Source organism: Narcine bancroftii, chromosome 3 (assembly GCF_036971445.1).
Source record: "Narcine bancroftii isolate sNarBan1 chromosome 3, sNarBan1.hap1, whole genome shotgun sequence".
Lineage (NCBI taxonomy): Eukaryota > Metazoa > Chordata > Chondrichthyes > Torpediniformes > Narcinidae > Narcine > Narcine bancroftii.
Window position 1 is genome coordinate 80059940 of NC_091471.1, and position 15081 is coordinate 80075020.

Below are 15081 nucleotides of genomic sequence, written 5' to 3' on the forward strand. Positions count from 1 at the left end.
TTGAGCATGGATCAGTACATGGAATTACAATGTTAACGCCATTAGAGAGTCTTGGCTGATACAAGGACAGGATTGCTGACATAGGTATTGGGGTTGAGGTTTTAAAAGGGAGAGGGTGGGAGGCAAAGGGGGGAGGTAAGGTGGGGGAGGGGTAGCATTACCAATCAGGAATCAAAGCTGCAGGAGAAAGGAAGGACGTCGTGGAAGGATTGTCTACTAAATCAGTATGGATGGAAGAAAGAAACTGGACAGGACTGATCATTGTATTGGGAGTAGTCTAGAGGTCCTCAAAGAGCCCTCAGCACACTGAGTAGCAAATAAGGGGGCAGATTTTGGAATGGTACAGAAATAATAGGGTTCCTGCTATGGAAGACTTCAACTTCCCAAAGATTAAAATGCACCTCCTTACTGCCAGAGGGATAGTTGGAGCAGAATTGTCAGGTGTGTCTAAGAAGGATTCCTGGCTCACATGTTGTCCAGGCGATGAGAGAAGAGACCATACTGGATCTGGTACTGTGTAATGGACCTTGCCAAGTGACAGACCTCTCCATGGGGGAGCATTTTGGTGAAAGTGATCACAACTCCCTGACCTTTAGCATAGTGATGGACAAGGATACAAGTAGGCAAAAGGGTAAAGTATTTATTTGGGGAAGGGCAAATTAAGATGGAATTAGACAGGAATTTAGGAGAATAAATTGGGAAAAGATGTTCACAAAAAATAAGCATAGAAGTAATGTGGAGATGTTTTGGGACCACTTGCATGGGGTCCTGGATAGGTCTATCCCCCTGAGAGGGAAAGGATGGTAGGATTGGGAACTGTGGTTGACAAAAGAGTGAGACAGCTAGCTAAGAGGAAGAAGAATGCAAACAGAAGGGTTTAGGAAGCAAAAGAGAATTATATGATAGACAGGAAGGAACTTAAGAAAGGGCTTAGGAGAGCTAGAAGAGGACACGAGAAGGCCTTGGAAAGTAGGATTAAGGAAAACCCTAAAGCATCTTATGCAAATATGAACAGAAGGATGATGAGAGTGAAAGTGGGGCCACTTAAGGATAAAGGAGGCAACATTTGTCTGGAGGCAGAAGAGGTCTTAAATGAATGCTTTGTTCAGTATTCACCTGAAAGAGGGACCTTGATCAATACAAGATCAGTAAAGAACAAGCATGTTGAGGTTAAGAAATAGGAAGTGCAGAATCTTCTTAAAAACATTAGAATTGACAAGTCTCCAGGACTATATATACAGCAGGTTACTACAGGAATCAAAGGATGAGATTGCTGAGGCTCTGGTACTGGAGGATTGGGGAATGGCAAATGTTGTACCCTTGTTTTAAAAAGGTAATAGGAAGAATCTTGGGAATTATAGACAAGCGAGTCTTACCTCAATAGTGGGAAAACTATTGGAGAGAATTCTTACGGACAGGATTTACAAGCTCTTGGACAAGTATGGTCTTCTCAGGGATAGTCAGCGTACCTTAATGATGAGTTTTTTGAGGAAGTAACTAAAGAAACTGATGAAATTGATGAAGGTAGGGCAGTAGATGTGGCTTATATGGTTTAGAACCATAGAACCACAGAACATTAAAGCAAAGAAACAGGTACCTTAGGCCCTTCTAGTCTGTGCCAAACCATTTTTTGCCTTGTTCCACTGACCTGCAATCAGTCCATATCCCTCCATACCTCTCCCATCCATGCACCTGTCCAAATTCTTTTTAAATGTTAAAACTGAGCCTGCATTCACCACTTCAGCTGGCAGCTCATTCCATCCTCCCACCACTCTGTGTGCAAAGAAGTTCCCCCCTATATTCCCCCTAAACTTTTCCACTTTCAACCTTAATCCACATCCTCTGTTTTGTATCTCACCTACCCTCGGTGGAAAAGGCCTACTTACATTCTCCCTCAATTTTCAATACTTCTATCAATTCTTCTATGCTTCAGGGAATAAAATTCTGACCTGATTGACTTTTCCCTGTAACTCAGTTTCTGAAGTCCAGGCAACATCCTAGTAATTCTCTGCACTCTTTCCACCTTTTTGATATTTTTTTCTCCAGTAAGGTGACAAAATACTCAATACTCCAAATTTGGCCTCACCAACATTCATTCCAACTCCCATACTCAATACTTTATGAAGGCCAATATGCCAAAAGCTCTCTTTACAATCTTATCTATCTGTGATGCCACTTTCAGGGAATTTTGTTTCTATATTCCTCAGTGCCCTACCATTTATCATGTCGTTTCTTGGTTTGGCCTTTTAAAATGCAACACCACACAATTGTCTGCATTAAATTCCATCTGTCATTTTTCCAGCTGTTCCAGATCCCTCTGCAACTTTGAAAACCTTTTTTGCTGTCCAAAATGCCTCCAGGTGTCATCTGCAAACTTGCTGATCCAATTTACTACATTATCACACACATGATTGACATGGATAACAATGGTTCCAGCACCGATCCCCGAGTCACACAACTAGTCACCAGCCTCCAATCTGGAAAGCAATCATCCATCACCACTCTCTGGGTTCTCCCGTCCAGTTATTGTCAAATCCAGTTGACTACTTCACCATGAATATCAAGCTTCTGAACCATCCTGACAAGCATCCTATGTGGGACATTGTCAAAGGCCTTACTAAAGACCATGAAGACAACATTCACAGCCTTTCCTTCATCAGCTTTCCTGGTAGCATCTCAAAAACTCTACAATTTTGATTAAAAACTTTCTAACATGCACAAAGCCATTTTGAATATCCCTAATCAGTCCTTAACTATCCAAATATTTGTATATCCAATCTCTTGGAGCATCTTTCAATAATTTCCCTACTACTGACGTCAGGTTCACCATCTTAAATTTGCAAGGTTACTTTTGGAGCCTTATTTTAAACAACACAACACGAGCTACCCCAGGGATGGCAAACCTATGGCACATGCACCAAAAGTGGGACAATGGATGATTAGAAGTGGCACATTGCACCCCAGTGATAATAATAAAAAAGTAAGCCTACTTCATGCAAAAAGTATGAACCTAAAACAGATTTGTAGAAAAATATCTATAACAGGAATTCAAGTTGCTTTGAGCTAGAAATGGGTTTTACTAAGAATAAATCTAAAACTTAGCAATTACAGTGATCCCCACCCCCTTATCCAGTTCAGTTTCAGTTACCCACGGTCAACCGCAATCCGAAACTGATCCCACTGCCCAGTCTCTCCCCACAACCCCGTATCAGTCCCTACACTGATCCCATTGCCCACTCTCTTCCCACAGCCCCGTATCAGTTCCCACACCGATCCCACTGTCCCACTCTCTCCCCACAGCCCCGTATCAACCCCCACACTGGTACCACTGCCCAGACTCTCCCCACAACCCCATGTCAGCCCCAACACTGATCCCACTGTCCCACTCTCTCCCCACAGCCCCATATCAGCCCCCACACTGATCTCACTGCCCACCCTCTCCCCACAGCCCCATATCAATCCCCATACTGATCCCACCGTCCCACTCTTTCCCCACAGCCCCATATCAGTCCCCACACTATCTCGCTCTGCCCACAACCCTGTGTCGGTTCCCACACTGATCCCACTGTCCCACTCTCTCCCCACAGCCCCATATCAGCCCCCACACTGATCTCATTGCCCACACTCTCCCCACAGCTCTGTGTCAACCTCCACTCTGATCCCACTGTCCCACCCACTCTCTCCCCATAGCCCCATATCAGTCCCCACACTGATCCCCATGTACAAATAAAAAGTTTACAGGTACACTACAGTATCTCACATAGCTTTGCTAGTTTATATAACATGGTGCTCCCACAATATCCACATCGCATAATGCCCGATTTCACAGAACATATTGTGGTTGTTAAGTGGCACATACCCAATATAGGGTGCGGTACTAACCAGCAGTTTCAGGCATCTGCTGGGCGTCTTGGAACATATCCATTCCCGTGGATAAGGTGGGGGGGGGTGGGGGGAACTACTGTATTTTGAGTGATTTTAGGCAAAATCAATATATTATATAAAAATGCCAAATATGTCTATGTTAACATATTTTTGCGAGTATTGAATGGGGGTTAGAGTTGTATGGCACATCTGAACACATGCGTGAAAAAATTGACGCATGGAATGTAAAGGATTGGCCACCCCTGAGCTGCCCTCCAGTCCTTCAGCACTGCATCCGAGGCTAAGGACATTTTAAATATTTCTGCCAGAGCTCCTGCAATTTCTACACTTATCTCCTTCAAGGTCTGAGGGAATATTTTGTCATGCTCTGATTTATCAACCTTTATTTCTTTAAAATAGCAAGTACCACCTCCTCTTTAATCTGTATAGGTTCCATGACCTCACTGCTTGTTTTCCTAACTTCCCTCGACACTGTGCCAGTTCCTTAAGTGAAAACTGATGCAAAAAAAAATTAAGATTTATCCCATCTCTTTTGGCTTCATATATAGCTGACCACTCTGATCTTCAAGGGAACTAATTTTGTCCCTTACTATCCTTTTGCTCTTAATATACCTGTAGAAACCCTTGCCAAAGCAACCTCATGTCTTTTTTAGCCTTTCTGATTTCTTTCTTGAGATTTCTCTTGCATTTTTTTTTAATACTCCTCAAGTACCTCATTTGTTCCATGTTGCTTAAGACTGCCATACATCTCTTTCTTCTTCAAAACCAGATCACCAATATCCCTCAAAAATCAAGGTTCCCTATACTTGCTAACCTTGCCTTTAATCATGACAGGAACACAAACTCCGTACTCATAAAATTTCACCTTTTAAGGTGAATATGGATAAAAGTGAGATAATACCATGGCAGAACTTTGATTATGAAAGATACCAAAAAGGTAGTAGATTTAAATGGAAGAAGGATGGAATTAAATACTTAGGAATAATGATAGATAATAATTTACAGAATTTATATAAGCTTAATTATACCCCTCTATTAGGAAAAAATATAAAAATATCTACAGAAATGGAAAGATCTGCCGATTACATTAGTGGAAAGAGTAAATTGTATAAAAATGAAGGTAATGTCAAGACTATAGTATCTTTTTCAATAGTTGCCTATTGTACTAACTAAAAATGTCTTTAAATTATTACATAATTATATAAGACAATTTCTATGGAATAACAAAGTACCAAGAATTGCACTGGAAAAGTTAATATGGGACTATAAATTGGGAGGACTTAGACTTGTGGATTTTAAAAAGTATTATCTATCAGCTGTTACAGAGTTGTGTTGTGCATTGGCCTACGTGTTGTGTGGTTTTGTGTTGGAAAGTGACAGTTTGCCTTAGAAAGCCAAGGTGAAAGTAGACTGCTGAGAGAGTGGGAGATGGACAGGGCATGTCCAGAAGATGATCTAGAAATTTCTGGTCTTGGAAGACAAACCACCACTGGGTGTAGCTGTGAAGTGGAAGGAGGCCCAAGCCAAGTCATTGTCTGGGAAGCAGTTTAGAATGTTGGGCATTTTAAAAGGGATGAACATTCCGAAGGCAACTAGAAGGATCTGGACCAAGCCATTGTTCCTCTCTCTGCAAGCAACACAAGAAGACAACTTCAAATTTTGTGCTCTCTCTCAAAGATCTTTTGGCTTCAGTTTACCAAACACACTGAATTTTGTTTATGATCTTTGCTTCGATTGAGATCGAAGTTTTGTGAGTTTTGTGTTTATTTTGTGTCTAAGTTTTTCTGTGGACTGGTTGGAAATATAACTTAGACTTTACATATGTTATATTTAGGCTGGGGAATTTATTAGTTTTACACTGTTATAGAAATTTGCATAGTAACCAGTGGGCATTGTTATAAAAGGGGGGATTTTGAATTAAAGTTTGAAGGTGAATTTTTTTTTGTTAATAAAGTAATTGTTCATCTTTACCCTTGTGTGATATGCCTTCTTTGTGGTTGCTGGTTTGATCCTGTAACACAGCACAAGCAAGATTTATGTAATCTTCCTTTGAAGAAAACATTTCTCTCTCCTGGATTCGAATGGGACTGAATTCAATAAAACAGGAGACAATGAAGAACTTTATTTTATAAGTGGAATATTAAGTCAATAACTAAACAATGGATAATCCTATATTAATACATAGGATTAGAATATAGCAAAAAATAAATGAATGTATCAGAAAAGAAAACAAGTACATCATTGAGGAAACCATTATGTAAAAATGTACTACTGCCTATGAACCTGAGTAACAAAATATTGAATTCACGGCATGATAAAGGAATAAAATATGTTGATGATTATTATACGAAAGGATTTCATGTCTTTTGAACAATTATGAAATAAGAATGGAGTGGTTAATGGGATATTCGATTTCTAGTTAGGATCATTCTTAAGTGAAAGATGGTGACCAAATTTGGCCCCACTTGAAATTAGTGAGATGGAATGAACAATTTGGCTGGGGAATACACCTAAATTTATAACCAAGGTGTACTTTGCTCTCCAAAATAAAAGTGAAAAACCAGGTTCACAGAGATTGGGCGGGGTGGGGGGGGGAGGGGGGAAGAGAGAGAGAGAGAGAGAGAGAGAGAGAGAGAGGTCAGATTTAGGAGTTGCAATAATGGAAAGATGCTGGTCTGATTGTTGTTTGGAGAGCATAACGTCAATTATAAATACAAGATATGGATTTTCTACACCAATTATATCTCACATCACAGAAACTACACAAGTCAAAAATTGGAAATATTGGAGATGTACTTTAGATGTGGAACAGAATTAAAATTGTTTGTACATGCTACGTGGTCATGTGTGAAGGTGAGATCTTTCTGGCAGGAGATTACTGAAATACTAACAAGAATAACAGTGATGGCCTTTGTGGATGACCTGCAGCTTTATCTTTTGGGCAATTTTATGCTGAAGATCCAGTTGCGCTGGGTGGGTCACATCTCCAGAATGAAGGACCATCGCCTTCCCAAGATCGTGTTATATGGCGAGCTCTCCACTGGCCACCATGACAGAGGTGCACCAAAGAAGAGGTACAAGGACTGCCTAAAGAAATCTCTTGGTGCCTGCCACATTGACCACTGCCAGTGGGCTGATATCGGCTCAAACCGTGCATCTTGGCGCCTCACAGTTCGGCGGGCAGCAACCTCCTTTGAAGAAGACCGCAGAGCCCACCTCACTGACAAAAGACAAAGGAGGAAAAACCCAACACCCAAGCCCAACCAACCAATTTTCCCCTGCAACTGCTGCAACCGTGTCTGCCTGTCCCCCATTGGACTTGTCAGCCACAATCGAGCCTGCAGTTGACATGGACATTTACCCCCTCCATAAATCTTCGTCCGCGAAGCCAAGCCAAAAAAAAAAGAAATAATAAACTAACTACCTTCCAAATTTCATTTGTTAAAGTAGCTTTAGCTGCGGCTAAGAACTATATTGTGATTACTTGGAAATCCCCTCTACAGATAGCACAATGGAAGACAGGGATGAACAGTTGTATGCCTATGGAGAAAATCACATACAATCTAAAGAACATATGTGATTTATAAAAAGATGGCAACCATATAAAGATAGTTTTTTAAAAAAAATAACAATAGGTGCTATTTTTATAAAAATATAAGTGAACTTCCCCAATGAGGACTTACCTTTTTGTAAACCCAACTGTAAGCCTTGATGGTGTACAGATTTATACTGTGCAGGGGGTAGGGGCTGTTGTGTTTTGTAAGAATAGTTAGATAGATATAAAATAATTTAAAAAGAGGTAATGTTGCAGCTCTATAAAACTGGTTTGACCACAGTTGGAAAATTGTGTTCAATTCTGGTTGCCTCATTTCAGGATGAATGTGGAAGCTATGGAGAGGGTGCAGAGGAGATTTACCAGGATGTTGCTTGGATTGGAGAACATAACTTATGAGGCAAGGTTTACAAAGCTAGGATTTTTCTCTTTGGAGCAAAGGAGCATGGGAGGTGACTTAATAGATTATGAGAGTCATAAACATGGTGGATAGCCAGTACCCTTTTTTCTCTGCGTGAGTGTAGCAAATACCAGAGGATATCTTTAGAAGGTGAGGAGAGGAAACTTTAGGGGAAACATCAGGGGTATTAAAAAAAAGAGCAGTAGGTGCCTCGAATGCATTTCCAGGGGTAGTGGTGGAGGTCATTATGATGGGGTAGGGAAGATTTAGTTTATTGAGTAGGTTTGTAGAGGTCAACACAACATCAACAGACCTGTACTATGTTCTAATGTTCTATATTCTGTTAAATAATCCAGCAGCTACAACTTTCCAGGGTAGAGAATTCCAGAGATTCATCATCTTCCTTAAGAACAAGTTCCTGCATACCTTACTACCTCACAATCTTACATCCATGTCCCCCAGCTTAAGATTTTCTCATGAGTGGAAGCATCCTGATATCTAGATCAAGTTTCAGCAACTCCCTCAAATTATGCCATGGCATCAATTTTATGAGCTACCTCATGACCTTCAACACTCAAAGGAATCTGGATTGTATTCCACATCAAACAAGGCTACCTGACCATTGCTTCAGTTGTACAAGTTAGCTTATTTTTAAAAAAAATCGCTATCACATCCACCATTATCCTGTGGGTCAGCATTCAATCCTATATTTATAACATTGCTAAAATAGTATCAAATTTTCTCATTTAGTTCCAGAACTAAATGATTTTTATTGCATTATTGCATTAAGATTTTTCATAAAATTTTGTAAGGAAATAACAGCAAGGCTTACCATTATGAACAAAGATAAGTTGGCCATTATTTATATGAAATTGGGTAAAGTTGAGGATCTGCTTATACGGTGACATCTTTAGAGCAAGGTGTCCATTGCTGGGAGGAGTGACAGTATAGACCAATTCTTCTGGGGATGAGTCTTTATCTTCTGCATACAAATCATTTTTTGTAATCACTGTAATTGAGCCAACCCACACCTAAATAAAAACAAAGGATATAAAACTAGTCAAGTTGCACCCATTTTAAATTATTTCCTGCCCCAGAAAAATATTCTTAAAATTCATTAATATTTATACTGAGAAATTTAATTATTAAGAAATATCAGCTACACCCATAAGTGAATCTAACTTTATGTCCTATCCAGAATACATTAAATTACATTTGCTTTATTCCAGCTTCTCACATCTAAATGACATTCTGACCAATTGAAACTTCACAGTGAACTGAAATTTCCCATGACACATCTACAAAATTGCAATACGAAAGCTTCATTTCGTCTTATTCCACTCTAGTTGTTGAATGAACTAAACACCTTTCACAGTGAATATCAAAGGAGGTTCGAACATCAACAGCTTGCGGTTGCATTTGTAGACAACCTGATGATTTCTATCACATAATTGGAGATTTTTGCTCCCAAAATGGTTAGGAAACATACCAAATTTGTTTCTGGAAGTTTCTAGCATGTAACTTCAAAAATCTTTCCAACCCCACTAACTTAAATCGTTTGTAGATGTACGCCATCCTTCATAAATCAGCTTTAAATATCGATTGATATAGCAATCGTGCTCCTATTGACATACATACTTTTTTTTCCATTTTGCTGAATTATTTCTGGACTTTCATCAGTGTATTTACAAAATTGTACATGGTTGTAAAATTTAAGGTAAAAATAAAGACAGTCATGTAAACAAAACACAAGTTGACTTTATAAATGCTTGAATGCTAAGTATAAAATTCAAAAGAAATTGCTTGCTTGACTTAGTCAGAGAATTCTTTTTCAGAATGAGAATGTCAGCTTTTCTAACCCTAATTTGAAAACATGCACCACCAGATTCAAGGAAAATTTCTTCCTTACCGTTGTAAAAAGATGCTACTCTTACACTATTTTAATTGAATATTTTCTGTCTAGTAATATATTCTGCACATTTGTTTATTTTACCTTGCATTCAATCAATTTTTATTACTAGCCTTTCCTTTTTCAACAACCTGCAGCATTGCCTCTGCTTTGGATCTGTTATACATTTTCTTGTACACCATTTTTGCAAACTATACTCAGATTACATCCAGTCATCCCCACTTGTTAATTTACTACCTGCCTTTTGAATCATTGCAGTATCTGAAGCTTGTTTGATTGTCTCTGTGTCACATACAGAAATCTGACAAATCTGGACTGCGCCAACATCGTAGAAGATCACAATGAGTCTTTTTTGTGTGCATGTTCACCTCTGTTAAAATACTAAAACAGAGTTAACTTACTTTAAATTCTTTTTTCGTAATGATGATGGGGGGTTCGTCATTCACAGGTGTAACATTAATAAAAACAGTCCAAAGCAAACTCTGTTTTCTGAGTTGGGTATCATTGATCATGATGGAGAAATTATCTTGAAGACTCTCGCTGTCATCATGAACATAGTAAATAAACTCTTCCTCAACCTAAAAGATGGCACAGAAATCAGTATTATCATATATTTGCTTGATTTTTTTTTACATGTCATATGAATTTGAATAGCAGAAAGTGTTCCTTTAATTCCTGTCAATGAATTTTAAACTAAAGTCTAATGATACATTTGACTGACAAAAAATGAATCTTGTGAGGATAAACTAAATCTATAGCTTAAAAATTCTTGGTTAACAATTATTAGCAGGAAAAAACTAAAGCATTACATTACCTGATGTCTAGTAAATGACAAGAGAGGCTGACCAGTAAAATGGGAGTTCTCTACATGACCGTGATTTGGCATTTTTATGATTAAATATTCAAAATTAATCTTTCCAAAATGTGTACTAGCAATTTTTATAAAGTCTTCCGTCAGTGCCTTAGATGCACCTTCCTTAATTGTAAAGTTATGTACTTCCACAGGAATCAGCCTTGGAATAATATCAATGAAGACATTAATTTCAGACAATTCTACTATTCCATTAGTGATGTCGATAGTAAAATTGTCCTTTGTCTGATTTTCTCTCACTTGCACATATTGGATGCTGCCATCATTTAAGTCTTGTTGGGTAAAGTACTGGATAGGCTGATGTTCTGATCTATAGTATCCTTCAGCTTCTGCAAAGCTTCGTATGTAGCCATGAGCTGGTGCAATTTTCACTTTATAAATTATTTCAGATGGCAGATTATCTTCATGAATTACCTGAAAGAGGAATAAAGATAAAATTGCTTGATCAAAAACTTGTTTAGATACTGGTTTTAAAAAAAAAATAAACTCTCATTCTAGAAATGTTTCACATGTTCAACCATAACTTCAAATGCACACTGAAGCAGCGGCTTTACTGGATATTCTCTTCATGTTACAATATGATATCCAGAAATCATTATACAGAAACCACTGTAGTAATCTTACTATACTGCAATGGCATTCCCAACAAACTGACTTTGTGTTCCTTTGATAGCAGAAAAATGAACACAAGAACATTTCCTCTAGTTGAGAAATAATTTCCATGAACTTACACTGAGGAGAGAATAAGGGAATTGATTCTCTGGGACTCTAGGTAAAAAGAAGCAGCAGAAGAATGGAGTTGAAGGAAAGGGCAAGAGGTGTCATTGTTTAAGGAAAAATGAAGGCAAGCATTCAAAACAGAGGAGCTTCCAATTCTCTGGGGTATCCCAGTGTCATCCAAGTGATGACGGGCAACTTGTTCCATTATTTTCTATTCTATCACTGAATAACTGGTAATAATGACTGCTCTTCCTTCACTCTTCCCAACCGTCCACATTACAGATCCTACGTCAGTATAAACTACTGTTGGGATTGGGGTGTGCAGCTCTTGATTAGATACAGTGAAATAACTTGCATTCTCATGTGATGTAAAAATTCCATGGTTCTGAGGCACCACATTTTAAAATCGAATAATTAGCTTGAAGACTAAACAAAGGCAAGCTGGAAATCATTTGTTTAAAATTTAACTTGCAAACATAAGCCATGTGTGAAATGCAACATTCACAAAAGAGTCACAAGGCCATTTCACGTCAGGCCTCCTCCTGGAGGCTAGCTACAAGAGTGGATCGAAAACTTAAAACTTATCTTTCAGGCACCAGCCCTAAAATGTTGCTCGAGTGTCACATTCATATCAAGAAGCGCCTCTAGCACCCTCTGGTGCCGATGGAGGTGGGGCAACTGGTGCCGTAGCACCACCCATCATAAATATGTGGCAGAGCAATGGCTGTCTTCCCTACCCATAATCCCCCACGCAGTTCGAATTGCTCTGTGGATCCTAGAACAGTTCCAGCTGCGTGGGGGATTATGGGTAGGGAAGACAGCCATTGCTCTGCCGCATTTTGAGCTGCCGAGAGTGGCCCTCTTACTGCTTCCACTGGCTCTGAGTTCCCTGCTAAGGCTCCCACTGCCCCAACATTCCCCACTGACAACTCCTGCTGCCCCTGGTTTGAGGGGGTCATGGAGGGAGAGGGATGTGAGGAGATGGGTTGCAAGCTGACGGCATCTTCATCCCGGTCCTAACCAGCTGTTTGCAGCTGCTGTACATTCAGGTCAGGCGGCAGCGCTCCGCTTATTATCCTTCCCCATGAAGGGTTGGAATCAGCGCCTTGGAGCTGGCCACAGCGCATTCAGAGTGATAAGTGTTTAGGTGCAAGGGCAAAGAATCTTCACCTTTACAGACAGGTGTTTTCCCTGCTTGAAAGTGCCTAATGGGACAAATCCATCTTATGTTACTGAAAATGTGTATGTGAACCTGCAGCTTAGTTCACCATTTACACTGAGAACTTTGGCCTAATAGCCTTCAGATGTCTGTTGGCCTTGGCTGTTTAAAATGAAAATTGAACAAGGAAGTCTTGCTTTATTTTCTACCCACAATACCTTCCCACTCAGTGAGCAATTTCAGTACAGGTCAGCCATTAGGGAAATAATCACACTTGGCACCATTGCACGTTATTATCATCAAAATGCCACTCGCTCTGGATGCCTTGGGAAATCTATTCCTGCTGGTTTCAGCAGGTCCGATTGTGGTGCAACTAGCACTGTCTGTATTTATGTACAGTATGAGCTGACTCGCCCCCCCCCCCCCTCCCGCCCCCTGCCCCCTGCCCTTGTGACTCCTCCCCCTGAAAATCCCTATTAAGGTTGTTACGCCCAAACTCATCCCCCAGTACCTGCCTTGCAACTGGGCCAGCAACATGCGAGATGTGTTGATATCTTAAGTTGATTAAAGCCTATTAATCGCAACTCTCTGTCTAATGTGGTTGATCGTTAGCGCTACAATTTAATCACCTTAACTTTGGGCTGTGGACAAGGTTGATAATCTGGACACCGAGTCTAAAGATCTGGAGGCCTCTATCAAATCTGATCAATGGCTGCACTGCCTCAATACTTTCATGAGATGCAACGACGTGCAGGGTGAAGAAGACAAACGAGATCTTCTCTTCACTCAGGACAGCCACCGCTTTTTTCAGATAAGGGACTGCACTACTTACTTGGCTGCAATGGAGCTCCTACAGAAACAGTATCAGTCCCCGACGAATGTTATCTATGCCAGATACCTTCTGAGCAGTCGTAGACAAGCACCTAATGTGTTGATGGATGAGTACATGCGGGTCCTGTGGGAGCTAGGGTAAGCCTGCAGCTGCAGAGCTGTCTCTGCTGCTGTCCATTTAGAAGAACTGATACGTGTTGCTGGATTAAGATGATGTGTGATGTGATCAGACAGAGATTCTTGGAAAAGGGCGACCGAAGCCTGCAAGAAGTAGTGGACCTAGCTAAAGCGCTCGAGACAGCGCAGCTGAATGTGGAAGTCTTCTTTGGACGTGGGTCCCAGATCACGCCACCGCCGTCGAGCACCCGAAGTGCTACATCTGCGGCCATGTGAAACATTTCTAAAAGGGCTGCCCATCCCAAAATGCTACATGCCTCATCTGCGGGAAGAAGGGACACTCGGGAAGATATGTAGGTTCCAACCCTCCTTCAGCAGTGCCGCTGCGGCCGGCAGCCACCACCATCTTGGACCACACCACTTCTTGCTTCACCTCCAGCATCACTTCTGATTGTGGGAAAAGGTTCAGTGGGAGGACCATAGGCCGGCAAACTGGGATGGCACCACTTCTGGTGTCACTTCCAGCGGTGAGGAACAGCAATGCATGCGAGGCATGGGGGTAGTCCCCGAATCAGTACTTCAACAGTGAATAAGACAGCAACCAGACGTTGGTCTTAATTACCCTGGATCAGGTCAGCCCACATCAACTGCCAGAGACATGAGGGATATCGAGGTAAATGGTCACGTCACAAACTGCTATTTAATACAGGAAGCACGGAGAGCTTCATTCACTCAGGCACAGAGAAGCGCTACTCCCTCGCAGTAACCCCAGCAAAGTGCAAAATCTCCTGGCCTCCAAACCCCACTCGGCTGAGATCCATGGCAGATGCACCTTGACGTCAACTGTCTGAGTACAAGAACTTTAAGCTCCTCATCATGCCACAGCTCTGCGCACCAGTCATACTGGGGCTGGACTTCTTGTGCCAGCTCAAAAGCATCCAAATGCAGCTTGATGGACCACACCCCCCCCCCCCCCAACCACAGTCCGCAACTACCAATTTTTAAATCACTTGATTTCCCCCCTCCGTACATGACCTACAGTCTGTCCACTCTCTGGGTCCCACTGCCACCCCTTTTCGAGAATCTCACGCTGAATGCAAGCTAGTCAGCCCTGGGACAATAACAAACAGTGGGGAAAAATTAAGAACGACATTTGTGGGCATTTGCTAGGGATACTAAGGGAACTTTAAACTAGTGTGGTTGGGGGAAGGAGTCCATAGAAGGGAGGACTGCAGAGAGAAGGTGTGTCAGTAAAGAGAGAAGGCTTGTAGACAAAATTTGGGGGTGGACAGGGAGATGGTCAAGGAGGAAAGGGATCAGTGCTTTGATGGAAGGGGCGGGGGGTAGATAATGGTAATAAATAATAGAGTTGACCATAAAGAGGGGGATAAGCAAAAGGTAAGATGTGGGAAGTCTCTGAAATGCATTTACTTTAATGCTAGGTGTATTGTAAGGAAGGTGGATGAGCTGAAGGTGTGGATTGGCACTTGGCAGTATCACGTGGTGGCAATTAGTGAGACGTGGTTGCAGGAGGGATGTGACTGGCAGTTAAATATTCCGGGATTTTGCTGCTTTAGGTGTGATAGAATTGGAGGGGTGGGGGGGTTGTGTGGCATTACTGGTCAGGGAAAATAAA

General features: G+C 41.1%; 1 protein-coding gene across 1 annotated transcript in view; it reads right to left on the bottom strand.

Moving 5' to 3' along the window:
- cspg4ba (chondroitin sulfate proteoglycan 4ba) overlaps window positions 1-15081 on the bottom strand; it is a 121382-nt gene that overhangs the window by 50604 nt on the left and 55697 nt on the right. Inside the window, exons 4-6 of the mRNA XM_069924347.1 lie at window positions 10562-11032; window positions 10149-10325; window positions 8671-8869 (exon numbers count right to left, since the gene is read on the bottom strand). Coding sequence (XP_069780448.1) covers window positions 8671-8869; window positions 10149-10325; window positions 10562-11032 — 847 coding nt within the window. The remainder of the gene's footprint in view (window positions 1-8670; window positions 8870-10148; window positions 10326-10561; window positions 11033-15081) is intronic.